The sequence below is a fragment of the Nerophis lumbriciformis genome, linkage group LG37 (assembly GCF_033978685.3).
Source record: "Nerophis lumbriciformis linkage group LG37, RoL_Nlum_v2.1, whole genome shotgun sequence".
Lineage (NCBI taxonomy): Eukaryota > Metazoa > Chordata > Actinopteri > Syngnathiformes > Syngnathidae > Nerophis > Nerophis lumbriciformis.
This window is the reverse complement of record NC_084584.2, coordinates 14,589,358-14,605,274: the sequence shown is the minus strand read 5'-3', so window position 1 is coordinate 14,605,274 and position 15,917 is coordinate 14,589,358. Positions and strand designations below refer to the sequence as shown.

General features: G+C 39.8%; 1 protein-coding gene across 2 annotated transcripts in view; it reads right to left on the bottom strand.

Moving 5' to 3' along the window:
- eloa (elongin A) overlaps positions 1 to 15,917 on the bottom strand; it is a 69,819-nt gene that overhangs the window by 31,742 nt on the left and 22,160 nt on the right. Inside the window, exons 1-2 of one of the 2 annotated variants that reach the window (XM_061931333.1) lie at positions 7,494 to 7,733; positions 1,894 to 1,950 (exon numbers count right to left, since the gene is read on the bottom strand). In XM_061931333.1, coding sequence (XP_061787317.1) covers positions 1,894 to 1,950; positions 7,494 to 7,661 — 225 coding nt within the window. In that variant the 5' untranslated portion in view covers positions 7,662 to 7,733. Of the gene's footprint in view, positions 1 to 1,893; positions 1,951 to 7,493; positions 7,734 to 15,917 lie in introns of those variants that run through there. The other variant, XM_061931335.2, reaches the window with a different exon arrangement.

Here is a 15,917-nt window from a genome sequence, read left to right as displayed (position 1 = left end):
CATAGTGACATGTTTGCCCTCCCCCAAAAGAAAAAAACGTAAGTAAGGCGACTGCCTTTAGGTCACGTGGTTGTAACCCAGCAATAGTGCATTTTAGCCTCATCCTGAAAGCCCAATGTCATTTACTTTAAGTGTAGTGAAGTGAATTACCGTATTTTCCGCACTATAAGGCGCACCTAAAAACCACAAATTTTCTCAAAAGCTGACAGTGCGCCTTATAACCCGGTGCGCTTTATATATGGATAAATATTAAGATTCATTTTCATAAAGTTTAGGTCTCGCAACTACGGTAAACAGCCGCCATCTTTTTTCCCCGTAGAAGAAGCGCGCGGTGCATGCTGGGATATGTGACGTTTCATTTCCATTTGTGTGTTTATGTAAAGACCCCAAAATGGCTCCTATTAAGTGTGTTGTCTGTCTAATTATAAATAATGCAGACGAGGCGTGTTAACTGAGTTCTCAACGTTTACTCACAGCGTGCTCATAACCACATTCTAATTGCCAGCATACAACGCTTCTCAGGGCTACCGCGCATGCTCGTAACTATCGTTGCATGCTGGGTAGTGTAGTTGTTATATTTGCTAGCTCATAACAGCACATTGAGAGACACGCTTACGCGCTTAATTCAATACTCGCCGTCATTCCGGGTGGATTGACAAAAGACCTCCAGCCGCTAGATATTGGTGTCAACAGGGCATTCGAAGCTAGACTGCTAACTGCGTGGGAACAGTGGATGACGAAGAAGCGCGCGGTGCATGCTGGGATATGTGACGTTTCATTTCCATTTGTGTGTTTATGTAAAGACCCCAAAATGGCTCCTATTAAGTGTGTTGTCTGTCTAATTATAAATAATGCAGACGAGGCGTGTTAACTGAGTTCTCAACGTTTACTCACAGCGTGCTCATAACCACATTCTAACTGCCAGCATACAACGCTTCTCAGGGCTACCGCGCATGCTCGTAACTATCGTTGCATGCTGGGTAGTGTAGTTGTTATATTTGCTAGCTCATAACAGCACATTGAGAGACACGCTTACGCGCTTAATTCAATACTCGCCGTCATTCCGGGTGGATTGACAAAAGACCTCCAGCCGCTAGATATTGGTGTCAACAGGGCATTCGAAGCTAGACTGCTAACTGCGTGGGAACAATGGATGACAGAAGGCGAACACACCTTCACTAAGACGAGGAGGCAGCGCCAGACGACGCCAACATCTGCCAGTGGATCGTAAATTTGCCCAACTTTTCACTTCGGACACCGAAGACGAAGGATTTACGAATGAAGAATAACTTCAGAAAGTGAGCGCTATGTTTATTTTGTGTGTTGTGACATTAACGTTCGAGCAACATTATGTTGCTATTGCTCTGCACTATTTTGAATTTTACTATGTTTGTGATTGCACATTTGCGTACATTTTGGGAGTGAACAGAGTTGTTAGAACGCTGGTTTTTAATATATTATTAAAGTTTGACTGACCTATCTGACTGTTTTTTTGACATTCCCTTTAGCGCAGCGTAGGCGCGGCTTATAGTCCGGGGCGGCTTATTGGTGGACAAAGTTATGAAATATGCCATTCATTGAAGGTGCGGCTAATAATCCGGTGCGCCTTATAGTGCGGAAAATACGGTATATTTATATAGCGCTTTTCTCTAGTGACTCAAAGCGCTTTTACATAGCAAAACCCAATATCTAAGTTACATTTAAACCAGTGTGGGTGGCACTGGGAGCAGGTGGGTAAAGTGTCTTGCCCAAGGACACAACGGTAGTGACTAGGATGGCGGAAGTGGGGATTGAACCTGCAACCCTCAAGTTGCTGGCACAGCCACTCTACCAACCGAGCTATACCGCCCCAAAGTGAGTAGTGTATGAACCAAGAGTCAAAACACAGCTTACCACCAGGATGTCGACGGTCATCGGAAGCTCTCCCAGTCTTTTAAGAGTCTTTAGGAGCTGGAAAAAGAGAGAGGAAAATGAACATTCTGGTTGCTAATGCTTGAAAAAATAGGATGCTTTGGACATGAATGATTTTAATAAGCAGCAATCTGCACATCTTTGTGTCTTCGGCAACTGAATTCTAAGGTTAACATTCTGCTGTGAGGACCACTTTATCTTACAGTCAAGTTCACTTTCACAAGCCCTATTCCAGGGCTGTCGAAACTTTTTCCACATTCTAATATTTACATTTTTTTAAAACCATCCATCCAACTGTCCATTTTCCACCGCTTGAACCAGTACAATATTTACTGAAGGGCTTTCCTAAATTTTGGTGACTGTTAAAAGTCCCGGGGACCCAAATAGGGTCTCAGTCGTTAAAGTGTTGAAAATAAGTCTAATATTTTTTTTTTTCATTTTAACACTTAAATATCTAGAGATCAACTTCACAAGTTGTTATTATTGTTTTCATGTTTTATGCCCTTTTCCCCAAATAAATCCCTGTTTTTATGGCAAGAACACAAAATATCCAAAACCTTTCTCAAAATTGAATATTTAATGTGAAACATTGGAGCATTCATAGATAAATACATCATAAAAACATTGCTTTTGATTCACTATTATATTTGAACAACAACAGTATGTATGTATATATATATATATATATATATATATATATATATATATATATATATATATATATATATATATATATATATATATATTTATTATTATTACTTCCAATGCCTAAATCACTAGATCAGCTTTAAACCTACCCGTCAATCATACGTTTTTATGATTTTTTTGAGCAATGATGGTTTTAAAGAAAAAAAAACTTCCTGCATGGCAGCTTTGTGTTATTAGTGTCAACATTGTTTTATATTGTATTAGTATCCGTGGATGGATGGAAATTAATAAAAAAATAAACAGTGGAATAAAAGTGCTAATATGTGTAATGTAAGGAAAACAATGTTGACTGTTTATTTTTTATTAATAGTATTTTTTAAATGTGCCACGTCCCGTTAAATCAACAGCTGGGATTGGCAAATGGCCCCCGGGCCACACTTTGGATAGAAGTGCCTACTGTAATTCCAAAAAAGCTCTGTTTTGATATTTGACAGAAAATATCCAAAACCTTTCTCAAAATAGAATATTTAATATGAAACATTGGAGCATTCATAGATGAATACATCATAAAAACTAGAGATTTTGATGATATCTGATATTCCGATATTGTCCAAATCTTAATTACCGATTCCGATATCAACCGATACCGATACATACAGTCGTGGAATTAACACATTATTATGCCTAATAAATTTGTTTTCCAAAATAAATCAACTCAAATTATGGAAAAAAATGCCAACTTGGCACTGCCATATTTATTATTGAAGTCACAAAGTGCAATATTTTTTTTAACATGCCTCAAAACAGCAGCTTGGAATTTGGGACATGAGGAGGTTGAGGTGGGTGGGGTGGAGGGTACCGGGGGGTGTATATCGTAGCGTCCCGGAAGAGTTAGTGCTGCAAGGTGTTCTGGGTATTTGTTCTGTTGTGTTTATGTTGTGTTACGGTGAGGATGTTCTCCCGAAATGTGTTTGTCATTCTTGTTTGGTATGGGTTCTCACAGTGTGGCGCATATTTGTAACAGTGTTAAAGTTATTTATACGGCCACCCTCAGTGTGACCTGTATGGCTATTGACCAAGTATGTGTTGCATTCACTTGTGTGTCTGAAAAGCCGTAGATATTATGTGATTGGGCCGGCACGCAAAGGAAGTGCCTTTAAGGTTTATTGGCGCTCTGTACCTCTCCCTACATCCGTGTACATAGGGGCGTTTTAAAAAGTCATACATTTTACTTTTTGAAACCGATACCGATTATTTTGAAACTGATACCGATAATTTCCGATATTACATTTTTTAAAGCATTTATCGGCCGATATAATCGGACATCCCTAATAAAAACATTGCTTTAATTCACTATTATATTTGAACAACAGTAAAAATATATATAAAAGTATTATTATTATTACTTCCAATGCCTAAATCACTAGATCAGCTTTAAACCTATCCATCGATTATACGTTTTTATGATTTTTTGAGCAATGACGGTTTTAAAGAAAAAAAACTTCCTGCATGGCAGCTTTGTGTTATGAATTATTATTAAAAAATAAACAGTGGAATAAAAGCGGTAATATGTGTAATGTAAGGAAAACAATGTTGACTGTTTATTTTTTATTAATAGTATTTCTAAAATGTGCCACGGGCCGTTAAAACAACAGCTGGGTTGTTTTAACGAGCCACACTTTGGACAGAAGTAGAGATGTCCGATAATATCGGCCTGCCAATATTATCGGACGATAAATGCTTTAAAATGTAATATCGGAAATTATCGGAATCGTTTTTATTAAATCAACATAAAAAACACAAGATACACTTACAATTAGTGCACCAACCCAAAAAAACTCTCCCCCCCATTTACACTCATTCACACAAAAGTTAAGTTAATTCCTTCTGTTATAAATATTCTGGTTCCTACATTATATATCAATATATATCAATACAGTCTGCAAGGGATACAGTCCGTAAGCACACATGATTGTGCGTGCTGCTGGTCCACTAATAGTACTAACCTTTAACAGTTAATTTTACTCATTTTCATTCATTACTAGTTTCTATGTAACTGTTTTTATATTGTTTTACTTTCTTTTTTATTCAAGAAAATGTTTTTATCTTTACCTTATCTTCACCATACATGGTTGTCCAAATTAGGGATAATAATGTGATAAATCCACGACTGTATATATCGGTATCGGTTGATGTCGGTATCGGTAATTAAAGAGTTGGACAATATCGGAATATCGGCAAAAAGCCATTATCGGACATCACTAAACAGAAGTGCCTACTGTAATTCCAAGAAAGCTCTGTTTTGATATTTGACACATAATATCCAAAACCTTTCTCAAAATTGAATATTTAATGTGAAACATTGGAGCATTCACAGATAAATACATCATAAAAACATTGCTTTAATTCACTATTATATTTGAACAACAGTATATATATATATATATATATATATATATATATATATATATATATATATATATATATATATATATATACACCGGTATATATATCAGTGACGTGCAGTCACTGGAGGCAGGTGAGGCCAAAAAAAATGTAAAAAGAAAAAAAATTTATTAAATTGTTATAAGTATCCAGTGATTATACTATAAAGTTATTTTCCATTTAACTTCACCAGTTTTAGATTATTTTTATTCAAAATCGCTGAATTTTCACATTTGCCGTTCAAATACTGAGAAGAGACGGGGTGAACAGCAGCCAGTTGAGGCATGTCACTCAATTGTGCCTCACCATGGATTGCGGACTCGGCTAACTGCTGGTCTGCTGTGCAGTGAGACCGTATTGCTATATGAATTATATTATACATTTCCATAGTTTAGTTAGCTGAGGTATATAATGTACAGTGTATTTTGTCAACAACTGTATGTGTGTAACGTATTTCTTGTGCTGAGCAATCATAAAACTGCTGCGAAGACGCACTGTGTGAGGCTCGCGTAATCCCGCCTCCCGGTGCCGGTTAATGCACCTCCGCCGCAGACTGCACTCCCCGACGGGAGCGCCACACCAACCAAAGCCGACACCCAAGGCCGACACCCAAACCCTCCACGTGCAAGACCGAATCCACCCAAAAAAAGTCACTTAACAAGAAGCCAAAAAGTGCAAAAACAATACTCGCGCCGGAGGAGCCGTGAACGACTGCAGGGACACAACATTAGGTACACCTGCAGACTGCAGCACGGATTTCATATTTAATTCATTCACAACTCCTCCAAAACGAACACCACTGTTCCCGCACTTATAAGTAAAGGTAAGACCATAATAACGTTTTTTTTATTAAATGTGCTTTTTTGTGTGCTACAGTTTGTATGTGTAAAGTTAAAGTACCAATGATTGTCACACACACACTAGGTGTGGTGAAATTTGTCCTCTGCACTTGACCCATCCCTTGATCACCCCCTGGGATGTGAGGGGAGCAGTGGGCAGCAGCGGCGCCGCGCCCGGGAATAATTGTTGGTGATTTAACCCCCAATTCCAACCCTTGATGCTGAGTGCCAAGCAGGGAAGAATGCTGGTATGAGCTTTTAAACATAACCCGTTAACTGCTGCCAATCAAATGGTGAATACGATACTCTTTAGGGTTCATATGTTTGTAAATCTGACTGTGATGAAGTCAGTGCCTCACCAGCCATGAACCTCAACGCACGTCACTGATATATATATATATATATATATATATATATATATATATATATATATATATATGTATATATATCACTAGATCAGCTTTAAACCTATCCATCGATTATATGTTCTTATGATTTTTTGAGCAATGACGGTTTTAAAGAAAAATAAACTTCCTGCTTGGCAGCTTTGTGTTATTAGTGTCAACATTTTTTTCCTTACATTACACATATTAGCACTTTTATTCCACTGTTTATTTTTTATTAATAGTAATTTTTAAATGTGCCACGGGCCGTTAAAACAACAACTGGGACCGGCAAATGGCCCCAGGGCCACACTTTGGATAGAAGTGCCTACTGTAATTCCAAGAAAGCTCTGTTTTGATATTTGTGCCTGAACAAAAGGATAACCCTCCTTATGTTACCGTTTTGAAATTATTTGTCTATTATCCTGTTTCGATGCAAAAGACACCAAGTCAACACTTTTCTTGCGTTTGTTTGAACTATCATCGTGTGCTGGTTGCTAGCTAGCAAGCTAGCTACTTGGCTACTAGCTAAGCTACAATGGCCCAGAATGGTGTCGGACATCAAAACTTAACATGCCGTGGTCGAAGGGGATTGACCAACACGGCGTGTGTCTGAAAGCAGCGTGGTTTACAACTGCGCGACATCGGTTTCGAACCAGTTTAAAAAATGAAAATAAGTCAAGCTAAGGAGCAGGTTTAAAGCCTCTATTTATCGTGACGTTTACAACTCGGCGTTCAAGTGCCGTCGGAAATGTGGCAACTATTCACATAAGAGACAATGTATATGTCGTGTTCAAATATACAGCAATACAATGATGTTCACTTTCATAGTGTGAACGTATTTTTGGAGCAGAATATTGATTTCACGTGTATATCGATATATGGTGTAGTAACGAAGTAATACACTAAAAGATAAACACTACACAACGAGCACTACACAAGTCGATCTCTTTTATATTAGTCAATAGAATTATTGTCCATGGATAACGACCATGATATTTTAGCCTGGTGTTGTTGATTCGATTCGCATTTTTTTCCATGTCCGTCGTCGTCAAGTGAAGAAAACATATTTAATCGACATTTGCAAATATATGATCCCCCGTCGTACGTGAACGCATCACCCCAAACCCCCTACGCTAGCACTCCAGGACCTGCTTATGGCCTTCGTTCCCGTTGGGACTCCGGTGACAAACGGCCGAAAAATGGGAAACAGTCGTTGTCTCACACCGCATTCACCCGCAGAGCATTACATCCACCAATATTTTACCTTTCGGGGCTCCGGACTCTCCATTAACCGGGACTGAAGTCTGTCCACTGTTTCCAGCAGGTCCTCCGCCATGTTTACTGTTGGCAAATGTTTGCCCGGAAGCGGCTTCATCCCGACGGAGATGGGGAAGCAGATTTCCGTTATTTTAATGCGTTGTTTTATGGCCATTAAGAAAACAGAACATCCACGAAGAGTCCAAATTACAGACTTTTAAACTGCAACTGGTCGATCGCGGCCTGCGGGTGGTTTTAAAGGGCAATTTATTTAGGGAGTTGCTCGAAGACGGAAGTACGTCATCGTTGTCGTCAACATACACTTGTTTACGTTACTGTTTTATTTAGGTTAAGTTTTATTTCTTATTATATGATTAAAATGTGATGGACAACACCATCAGAATATTGTTATAATTAAAATATTCAGGACTAATTGTGACGGATTGTTAAAATAGTCCATCTACGTGTCCTAATACAAACCCCGTTTCCATATGAGTTGGGAAATTGTGTTAGATGTAAATATAAACGGAATACAATGATTTGCAAATCCCTTTCAACTTATATTCAATTGAATGCACTACAAAGACAAGATATTTGATGTTCAAATTAGTTTTTGCAAATAATAATTAACTTAGAATTTCATGGCTGCAACACGTGCCAAAGTAGTTGGGAAAGGGCATGTTCACCACTGTGTTACATCACCTTTTCTTTTAACAACACTCAATAAACGATTGGGAACTGAGGATACTAATTGTTGAAGCTTTGAAAGTGGAATTCTTTCCCATTCTTGTTTTATGTAGAGCTTCGGTCGTTCAACAGTCCGGGGTCTCCGCCGTCGTATTTTACGCTTCATAATGCGCCACACATTTTCGATGGGAGACAGGTCGGGACTGCAGGCGGGCCAGGAAAGTACCCGCACTCTTTTTTTACGAAGCCACGCTGTTGTAACACGTGCTGAATGTGGCTTGGCATTGTCTTGCTGAAATAAGCAGGGGCGTCCATGAAAAAGACGGCACTTAGATGGCAGCATATGTTGTTCCAAAACCTGTATGTACCTTTCAGCATTAATGGTGCCTTCACAGATGTGTAAGTTAGCCATGCCTTGGGCACTAATGCACCCCCATACCATCACAGATGCTGGCTTTTGAACTTTGCGTCGATAACAGTCTGGATGGTTCGCTTGCCCTTTGGTCCGGATGACACGATGTCGAATATTTCCAAAAACAATTTGAAATGTGGACTCGTCAGACCACAGAACACTTTTCCACTTTGCATGAGTCCATCTTAGATGATCTCGGGCCCAGAGAAGCCGGCGGCGTTTCTGGATGTTGTTGATAAATGGCTTTCGCTTTGCATAGTAGAGCTTTAACTTGCACTTACAGATGTAGCGACCAACTGTATTTAGTGACAGTGGTTTTCTGAAGTGTTCCTGAGCCCATGTGGTGATATCCTTTAGCGATTGATGTCGGTTTTTGATACAGTGCCGTCTGAGGGATCGAAGGTCACGGTCATTCAATGTTGGTTTCCGGCCATGCCGCTTACGTGGAGTGATTTCTCCAGATTCTCTGACCCTTTTGATGATATTATGGACCGTAGATGTTGAAATCCCTAAATTTCTTGCAATTGCACTTTGAGAAACGTTGTTCTTAAACTGTTTGACTATTTGCTCACGCAGTTGTGGACAAAGGGGTGTACCTCGAACCATCCTTTCTTGTGAAAGACTGAGCATTTTTTGGGAAGCTGTTTTTATACCCAATCATGGCACCCACCTGTTCCCAATTAGCCTGCACACCTGTGGGATGTTCCAAATAAGTGTCTGATGAGCATTCCTCAACTTTATCAGTATGTATTGCCACCTTTCCCAACTTCTTTGTCACGTGTTGCTGGCATCAAATTCTAAAGTTAATGATTATTTGCAAAAAAAAAAAAGTTTATCAGTTTGAACATCAAATATGTTGTCTTTGTAGTATATTCAACTGAATATGGGTTGAAAAGGATTTGCAAATCATTGTATTCCGTTTATATTTACATCTAACACAATTTCCCAACTCATATGGAAACGGGGTTTGTAAATACAATGCAATGCAATTCCATCTATTTTCTACAGCTTTATAATATAAAATATAGTATTAATGGGGTATGTTTGCTATGATATTCTAACAGTTTAATTAAATAATTATTGAAATAAGCTGTAGATGCTGCATTATAATCTTTATTCGTACGTTCCCATAGGCCTGCAGCGCAGAGGTTTCACCACTGGAGGGCAGCAGAAACAGATTGGACACAAAGGAGACGAAAAACACTCTAAAAGCACACAAGTGTTTTTTTTACATGTTTTTTACTCGTTGCATGACCATTTTAATTTCGACCAAATTTAAAGTAAGACAATTTAAGCTTAAACTGGGGCTGGTTGTTGAGGTGGGGTCTGGTATGAGGACCTCTTAAGGCAAAGGTGTGATACTCAAGGTCCAGGGGCCAGATCTGACCCACTACATAATTTTACATGGCCCGCGAATAATAATGTGTGCCAATAAAATACTTTATTTTTCTTTTTTTATCAAATGTATTCATTCTTGGGCAGCACGGTGGTAGAGGGGTTAGTGCGTCTGCCTCACTATACGAAGGTCCTGGGTTCGATCCTGCGCTTGGGATCTTTCTGTGTGGAGTTTGCATGTTCTTCCTGTGACTGCGTGGGTTCCCTCCGGGTACTCTGGCTTCCTCCCACCCCCAAAAACATGCACCTGGGGATAGGTTGATTGGCAACACTAAATTGGCCCTAGTGCAGTGGTTCTTAACCTGGGTTCGATCGAACCCAGGTTAATATATATATATATATATATATATATATATATATATATATATATATTGTTGCGTTTGGACTAGATGTTCCTCCCAGGGAATTTAAGTTGCTGGTCACTCCCAAGTTCTTTTGATGACACATAAGCTGAGTTCTTTGACCACCAGAAAGAATGGGTATTTTGTGATTTATTTTCAAAGCTTTGAAAATAAACGTGAGACCAATCCAGTACAGCAAGCCTTCACTAGTGCAGCTAAAATGGTTTAATCTAACATACGGAAAAACTTCTCTTCTATATTGTCTCCCCCCCTCCCTCGTTCTCTCTCACCTTAACACAAGCTCATTGTGCCTCTTATCTAGAGCCGGCCTGAGACGAAAAGCAGAGAGGACTCCTCCCCCACATTCCCAAGCCTCAAAACTGGCAGACAACCAAAAGAGAACAAATGGAAGAACACTAGCTGTTTTGTAATATGACTATGAAAGTAAAGAAGTAACACTTAAATATGGATATATGTAAATATCTGCCTCCGACAATATATATATATATATATATATATATATATATATATATATATATATATATATATATATATATATATATAAGAAATACTTTCATTTCAGTGAATTCTAGCTATAACTATACTCCTCCCCCTTAACCCCGCCCACCCCCCACCCCCCAATCTCCCGAATTCGGAGGTCTCAAGGTTGGCAAGTATGATTACTAGGTGTAAGGCAAACACTTTATCTCCGTGATTATTGTACCGGTGAGTATTCTGTGGTTTTCTATGGTTCATATGGTTCCGGTGCCACTTTCTGTTTTCGCAACTTGTGATTGGATACTCACCTGGCACTCCCAAATGAGTATCCAATCACAGGGTAAGGCCAGCTAGAAGGCCTTACTGACAACAACTCGTGATCTGATTGGCTATCGCAATTGTCTACCAACTCTATGTGTCCGTTCACTTACAGTGCACAGACGCCTGCATTGTTGATTCTGAAGGCCCGGGAAGATTTGGTACAGCATGGCAACCAATGTTCTCACCTGCACTGGCTTCCTGTGCACTTAAGATGTGACTTCAAGGTTTTACTACTTACGTATAAAATACTACACGGTCTAGCTCCGTCCTATCTTGTCGATTGCATTGTACCATATGTCCCGGCAAGAAATCTGCGTTCAAAGAACTCCGGCTTATTAGTGATTCCCAGAGCCCAAAAAAAGTCTGCGGGCTATAGAGCGTTTTCTATTCGGGCTCCAGTACTATGGAATGCCCTCCCGGTAACAATTAGAGATGCTACCTCAGTAGAAGCATTTAAGTCCCATCTTAAAACTCATTTGTATACTCTAGCCTTTAAATAGCCCCCCTGTTAGACCAGTTGATCTGCCGTTTCTTTTCTTTTCTCCTCTGCTCCCCTTTTCCTTGAGGGGGGGGGGGCACAGGTCCGGTGGCCATGGATGAAGTGCTGGCTGTCCAGAGTCGGGACCCGGGGTGGACCGCTCGCCTGTGCATCGGCTGGGAACATCTCTGCGCTGCTGACCCGTCTCCGCTCGGGATGGTGTCCTGCTGGCCCCACTATGGACTGGACTCTTACTATTATGTTGGATCCACTATGGACTGGACTCTCACAATATTATGTCAGACCCACTCGACATCCATTGCTTTCGGTCTCCCCTAGAGGGGGGGGGGGGTTACCCACATATGCGGTCCTCTCCAAGGTTTCTCATAGTCATTCACATCGACGTCCCACTGGGGTGAGTTTTTCCTTGCCCGTGTGTGGGCTTTGTGCCGAGGATGTCGTTGTGGCTTGTGCAGCCCTTTGAGACACTTGTGATTTAGGGCTATATAAATAAAGATTGATTGATTGATTGATTGAATTTTTCATGTGTGTGAGCAAACGCTAAAACTCCCTGAGCATTCAGTTGAGCCCATGTGAGCAACATCAGACATGCACACTGTGGCTACACCTCTCCCAAACCTGACTAAATAACAAGTTAAATCTCCATCCATCCATCCATTTTCTACCGCTTGTCCCTTTCGAGGTCGCAGGGGGTGCTGGAGCCTATCTCAGTTGCATTCGGGCGGAAGGCGGGGTACACCCTGGACAAGTCCCCACCTCATCACAGGGCCAACACAGCTAGACAGACAACATTCTCTTATTATTATAATCAAATGACAGCAGTCATTTCCATGAGATTATTTTCTAATATAAGTGTTTAGGCCCACTTACAATGACAATAACAAAAAATATTGTTTTTCATGAACTGTGTACTTGTATTGTTTGTCTGAGTGGAGGTCCTGCTTTGGAAATAATTTGTACCCCTTTCAGACATTGCATTTAGTTCCCATTAAAACATTCACATGTTGCACAATGAGATGTAAGCAGGGGATCATTTGTACATTCCTGCAACTTCCTGTTTGTAAAAAATATATCTTTATTAGTATTTATTTAACATACTAACAGCATTTCATGATTAATATTTATAAATTAAGATTCCTAATAAATGACACTAGAATAAGCACACATTTGATTGGTAAATCATAGTGTAACGACCCTGGAATTACACTTTATGTGTGGTGTTGGAGTTGTCCGACTTTTTGTGTGGCTGTAAACGCATCACTGGCTAAGTGCCATATGTGCATGTGTTGGCGCAAGTGAGAAAGAGCGAGCGGCTGCTGTTGATATAACAAAGTTGCTTTTGGTCTGGTTTGTACTGCAGAAAATGACCAGTTTTGCTAGATATACTTTTTTTTACTAATGTTTTGGTGATGTGTTTATGGCCGACAATAAAGAGTTTTGCTCAGTAAAGTGATGGATGGAATTCATGTCCTCAAAGCGTCTCGACAGACGTTACAATATTTGAACAATGATGACGAAAACTGTTTTCTCTGTCGTGTCCGTGTGTCGAAAAATTGTTATGCGCTTATTTTTTTATTTGATTTTGTGCGTGGCATAGATTTGCCGTGCGCAGAGGACGCTTGAGCAGTGCGCAATTGCACAGGCGCGCACCTTAGAGGGAACATTGATGGCAACATAAGCGAGCTGAATTCTATTTGGATAAAAACTGTCAACTAAAAACAACAGCACTGGAAGGAGCGTAATATGACATTAAGAGAATATGAATACTTTGAGATATTTAGGGAAAGTAAATTATAAATTACTTTTATCTTTAATTATGATCATGATTTCTGGTTATGTTAGGCCAGCTGAGAAGGCCTTGCTGGCCTCTTGCTAATATATTGCTATGAGCCACACAAGACGACTGTATTTGGTTTTTAGTTTTGCTGAACAAACAACTATAAGAATTAAGGCATCATGTCACGCAGCTAAATTTCAGCCAGAGGCAAGCTGGTCTAGTTTGTGTTGCACGTTCACACAAACTTCCTGATTGTGGAATTGTTACGCTATATGCTAATTTAAACAACTTCTAATATACTTTGACATGGCATTTTATAAGCAGCTCGAACAGGGCGAAAAACATGCGTTGAAAAATCTGCTGCAGTCTGAGCACTAAATTCATATGATGTTAATTATCTGCTGTTTTTTCTTTATGTACAAGACTGGTGTGTTATCATAACTGGAACTGTTCAGATGTTATTAGGATGAAGCAAAACCAAACTCGTGTGTAAAATACGAAATAGTTTACTGCGGGATTCTTTTTTTTATGCTCTAAACCAGGGGCCTATAAACTTTTTGACTCGGGGGCCGCATTGGGTCAAAAAAATTTGGCCAGGCTATATATATATATATATATATATATATATATATATATATACAGTGGGGCAAAAAAGTATTTAGTCAGCCACCAATTGTGCAAGTTCTCCCACTTAAAATGATGACAGAGGTCTGTAATTTTCATCATAGGTACACTTCAACTGTGAGAGACAGAATGTGAAAAAACAATCCAGGAATTCACATTGTAGGATTTGTAAAGAATTTATTTGTAAATTATGGTGGAAAATAAGTATTTGGTCAATAACAAAAATTCAACTCAATACTTTGTAATATAACCTTTGTTGGCAATAACAGAGGTCAAACGATCACTATAGGTCTTTACCAGGTTTGCACACACAGTAGCTGGTATTTTGGCCCATTCCTCCATGCAGATCTTCTCGAGAGCAGTGATGTTTTGGGGCTGTCGCCGAACAACACGGACTTTCAACTCCCTCCACAGATTTTCTATGGGGTTGAGGTCTGGAGACTGGCTAGGCCACTCCAGGACTTTCAAATGCTTCTTACGGAGCATTCCTTCGTTGCCCGGGCGGTGTGTTTGGGATCATTGTCATGCTGGAAGACCCAGCCACATTTCATCTTCAAAGCTCTCACTGATGGAAGGAGGTTTTGGCTCAAAATCTCACGATACATGGCCCCATTCATTCTTTCCTTAACACGGATCAGTCGGCCTGTCCCCTTAGCAGAAAAACAGCCCTAAAGCATGATGTTTCCACCCCCATGCTTCACAGTAGGTATGGTGTTCTTGGGATGCAACTCAGTATTCTTCTTCCTCCAAACACGACGAGTTGAGTTTATACCAAAAAGTTCTATTTTGGTTTCATCTGACCACATGACATTCTCCCAACCCTCTGCTGTATCATCCATGTGCTCTCTGGCAAACTTCAGACGGGCCTGGACATGCACTGGCTTAAGCAGGGGGACACGTCTGGCCCTGCAGGATTTGATTCCCTGTCGGCGTAGTGTGTTACTGATGGTAACCTCTGTCACTTTGGTCCCAGCTCTCTGCAGGTCATTCACCAGGTCCCCCCGTGTGGTTCTGGGATTTTTGCTCACCGTTCTCATGATCATTTTGACTCCATGGGATGAGATCTTGCGTGGAGCCCTAGATCGAGGGAGATTATCAGCGGTCTTGTATGTCTTCCAATTTCTGATAATTGCTCCCACAGTTGATTTTTTCACACCAAACTGCTTGCCTATTGTAGATTCACTCTTCACAGTCTGGTGCAGGTCTACAATTATTTTCCTGGTGTCCTTCGACAGCTCTTTGGTCTTGAAGTGACCAAATACTTATTTTCCACCATAATTTACAAATAAATTCTGTAAAATTCCTACAATGTGAATTCCTGGATTTTTTTTCACATTCTGTCTCTCACAGTTGAAGTGTACCTATGATGAAAATTACAGGCCTCTGTCATCATTTTAAGTGGGAGAACTTGCACAATCAGTGACTGACTAAATACTTTTTTGCCCCACTGTATATATATATATATATATATATATATATTAGGGCTGTGAATCTTTGGATGTCCCACGATTCGTTTCAATATCGATTCTTGGGGTCATGATTCGATTCTAAATCGATTTTTTTTTTTCGATTCAACGCGATTCTCGATTCAAAAACGATATTTTCCCGATTCAAAAGAATTCTCTATTCATTCAATACATAGGATTTCAGCAGGATCTACCCCAGTCTGCTGACATGCAAGCAGAGTATTAGATTTTTGTAAAAAGCTTTTATAAAAGTAAAGGACAATGTTTTATCAACTGATTGCAGTAGTGTAAATTTGTTTTAACTATTAAATGAACCAAAAATATGACTTATTTTATCTTTGTGAAAATATTGGACACAGTGTGTTGTCAAGCTTATGAGATGCGATGCAAGTGTAAGCCACTGTGACACTA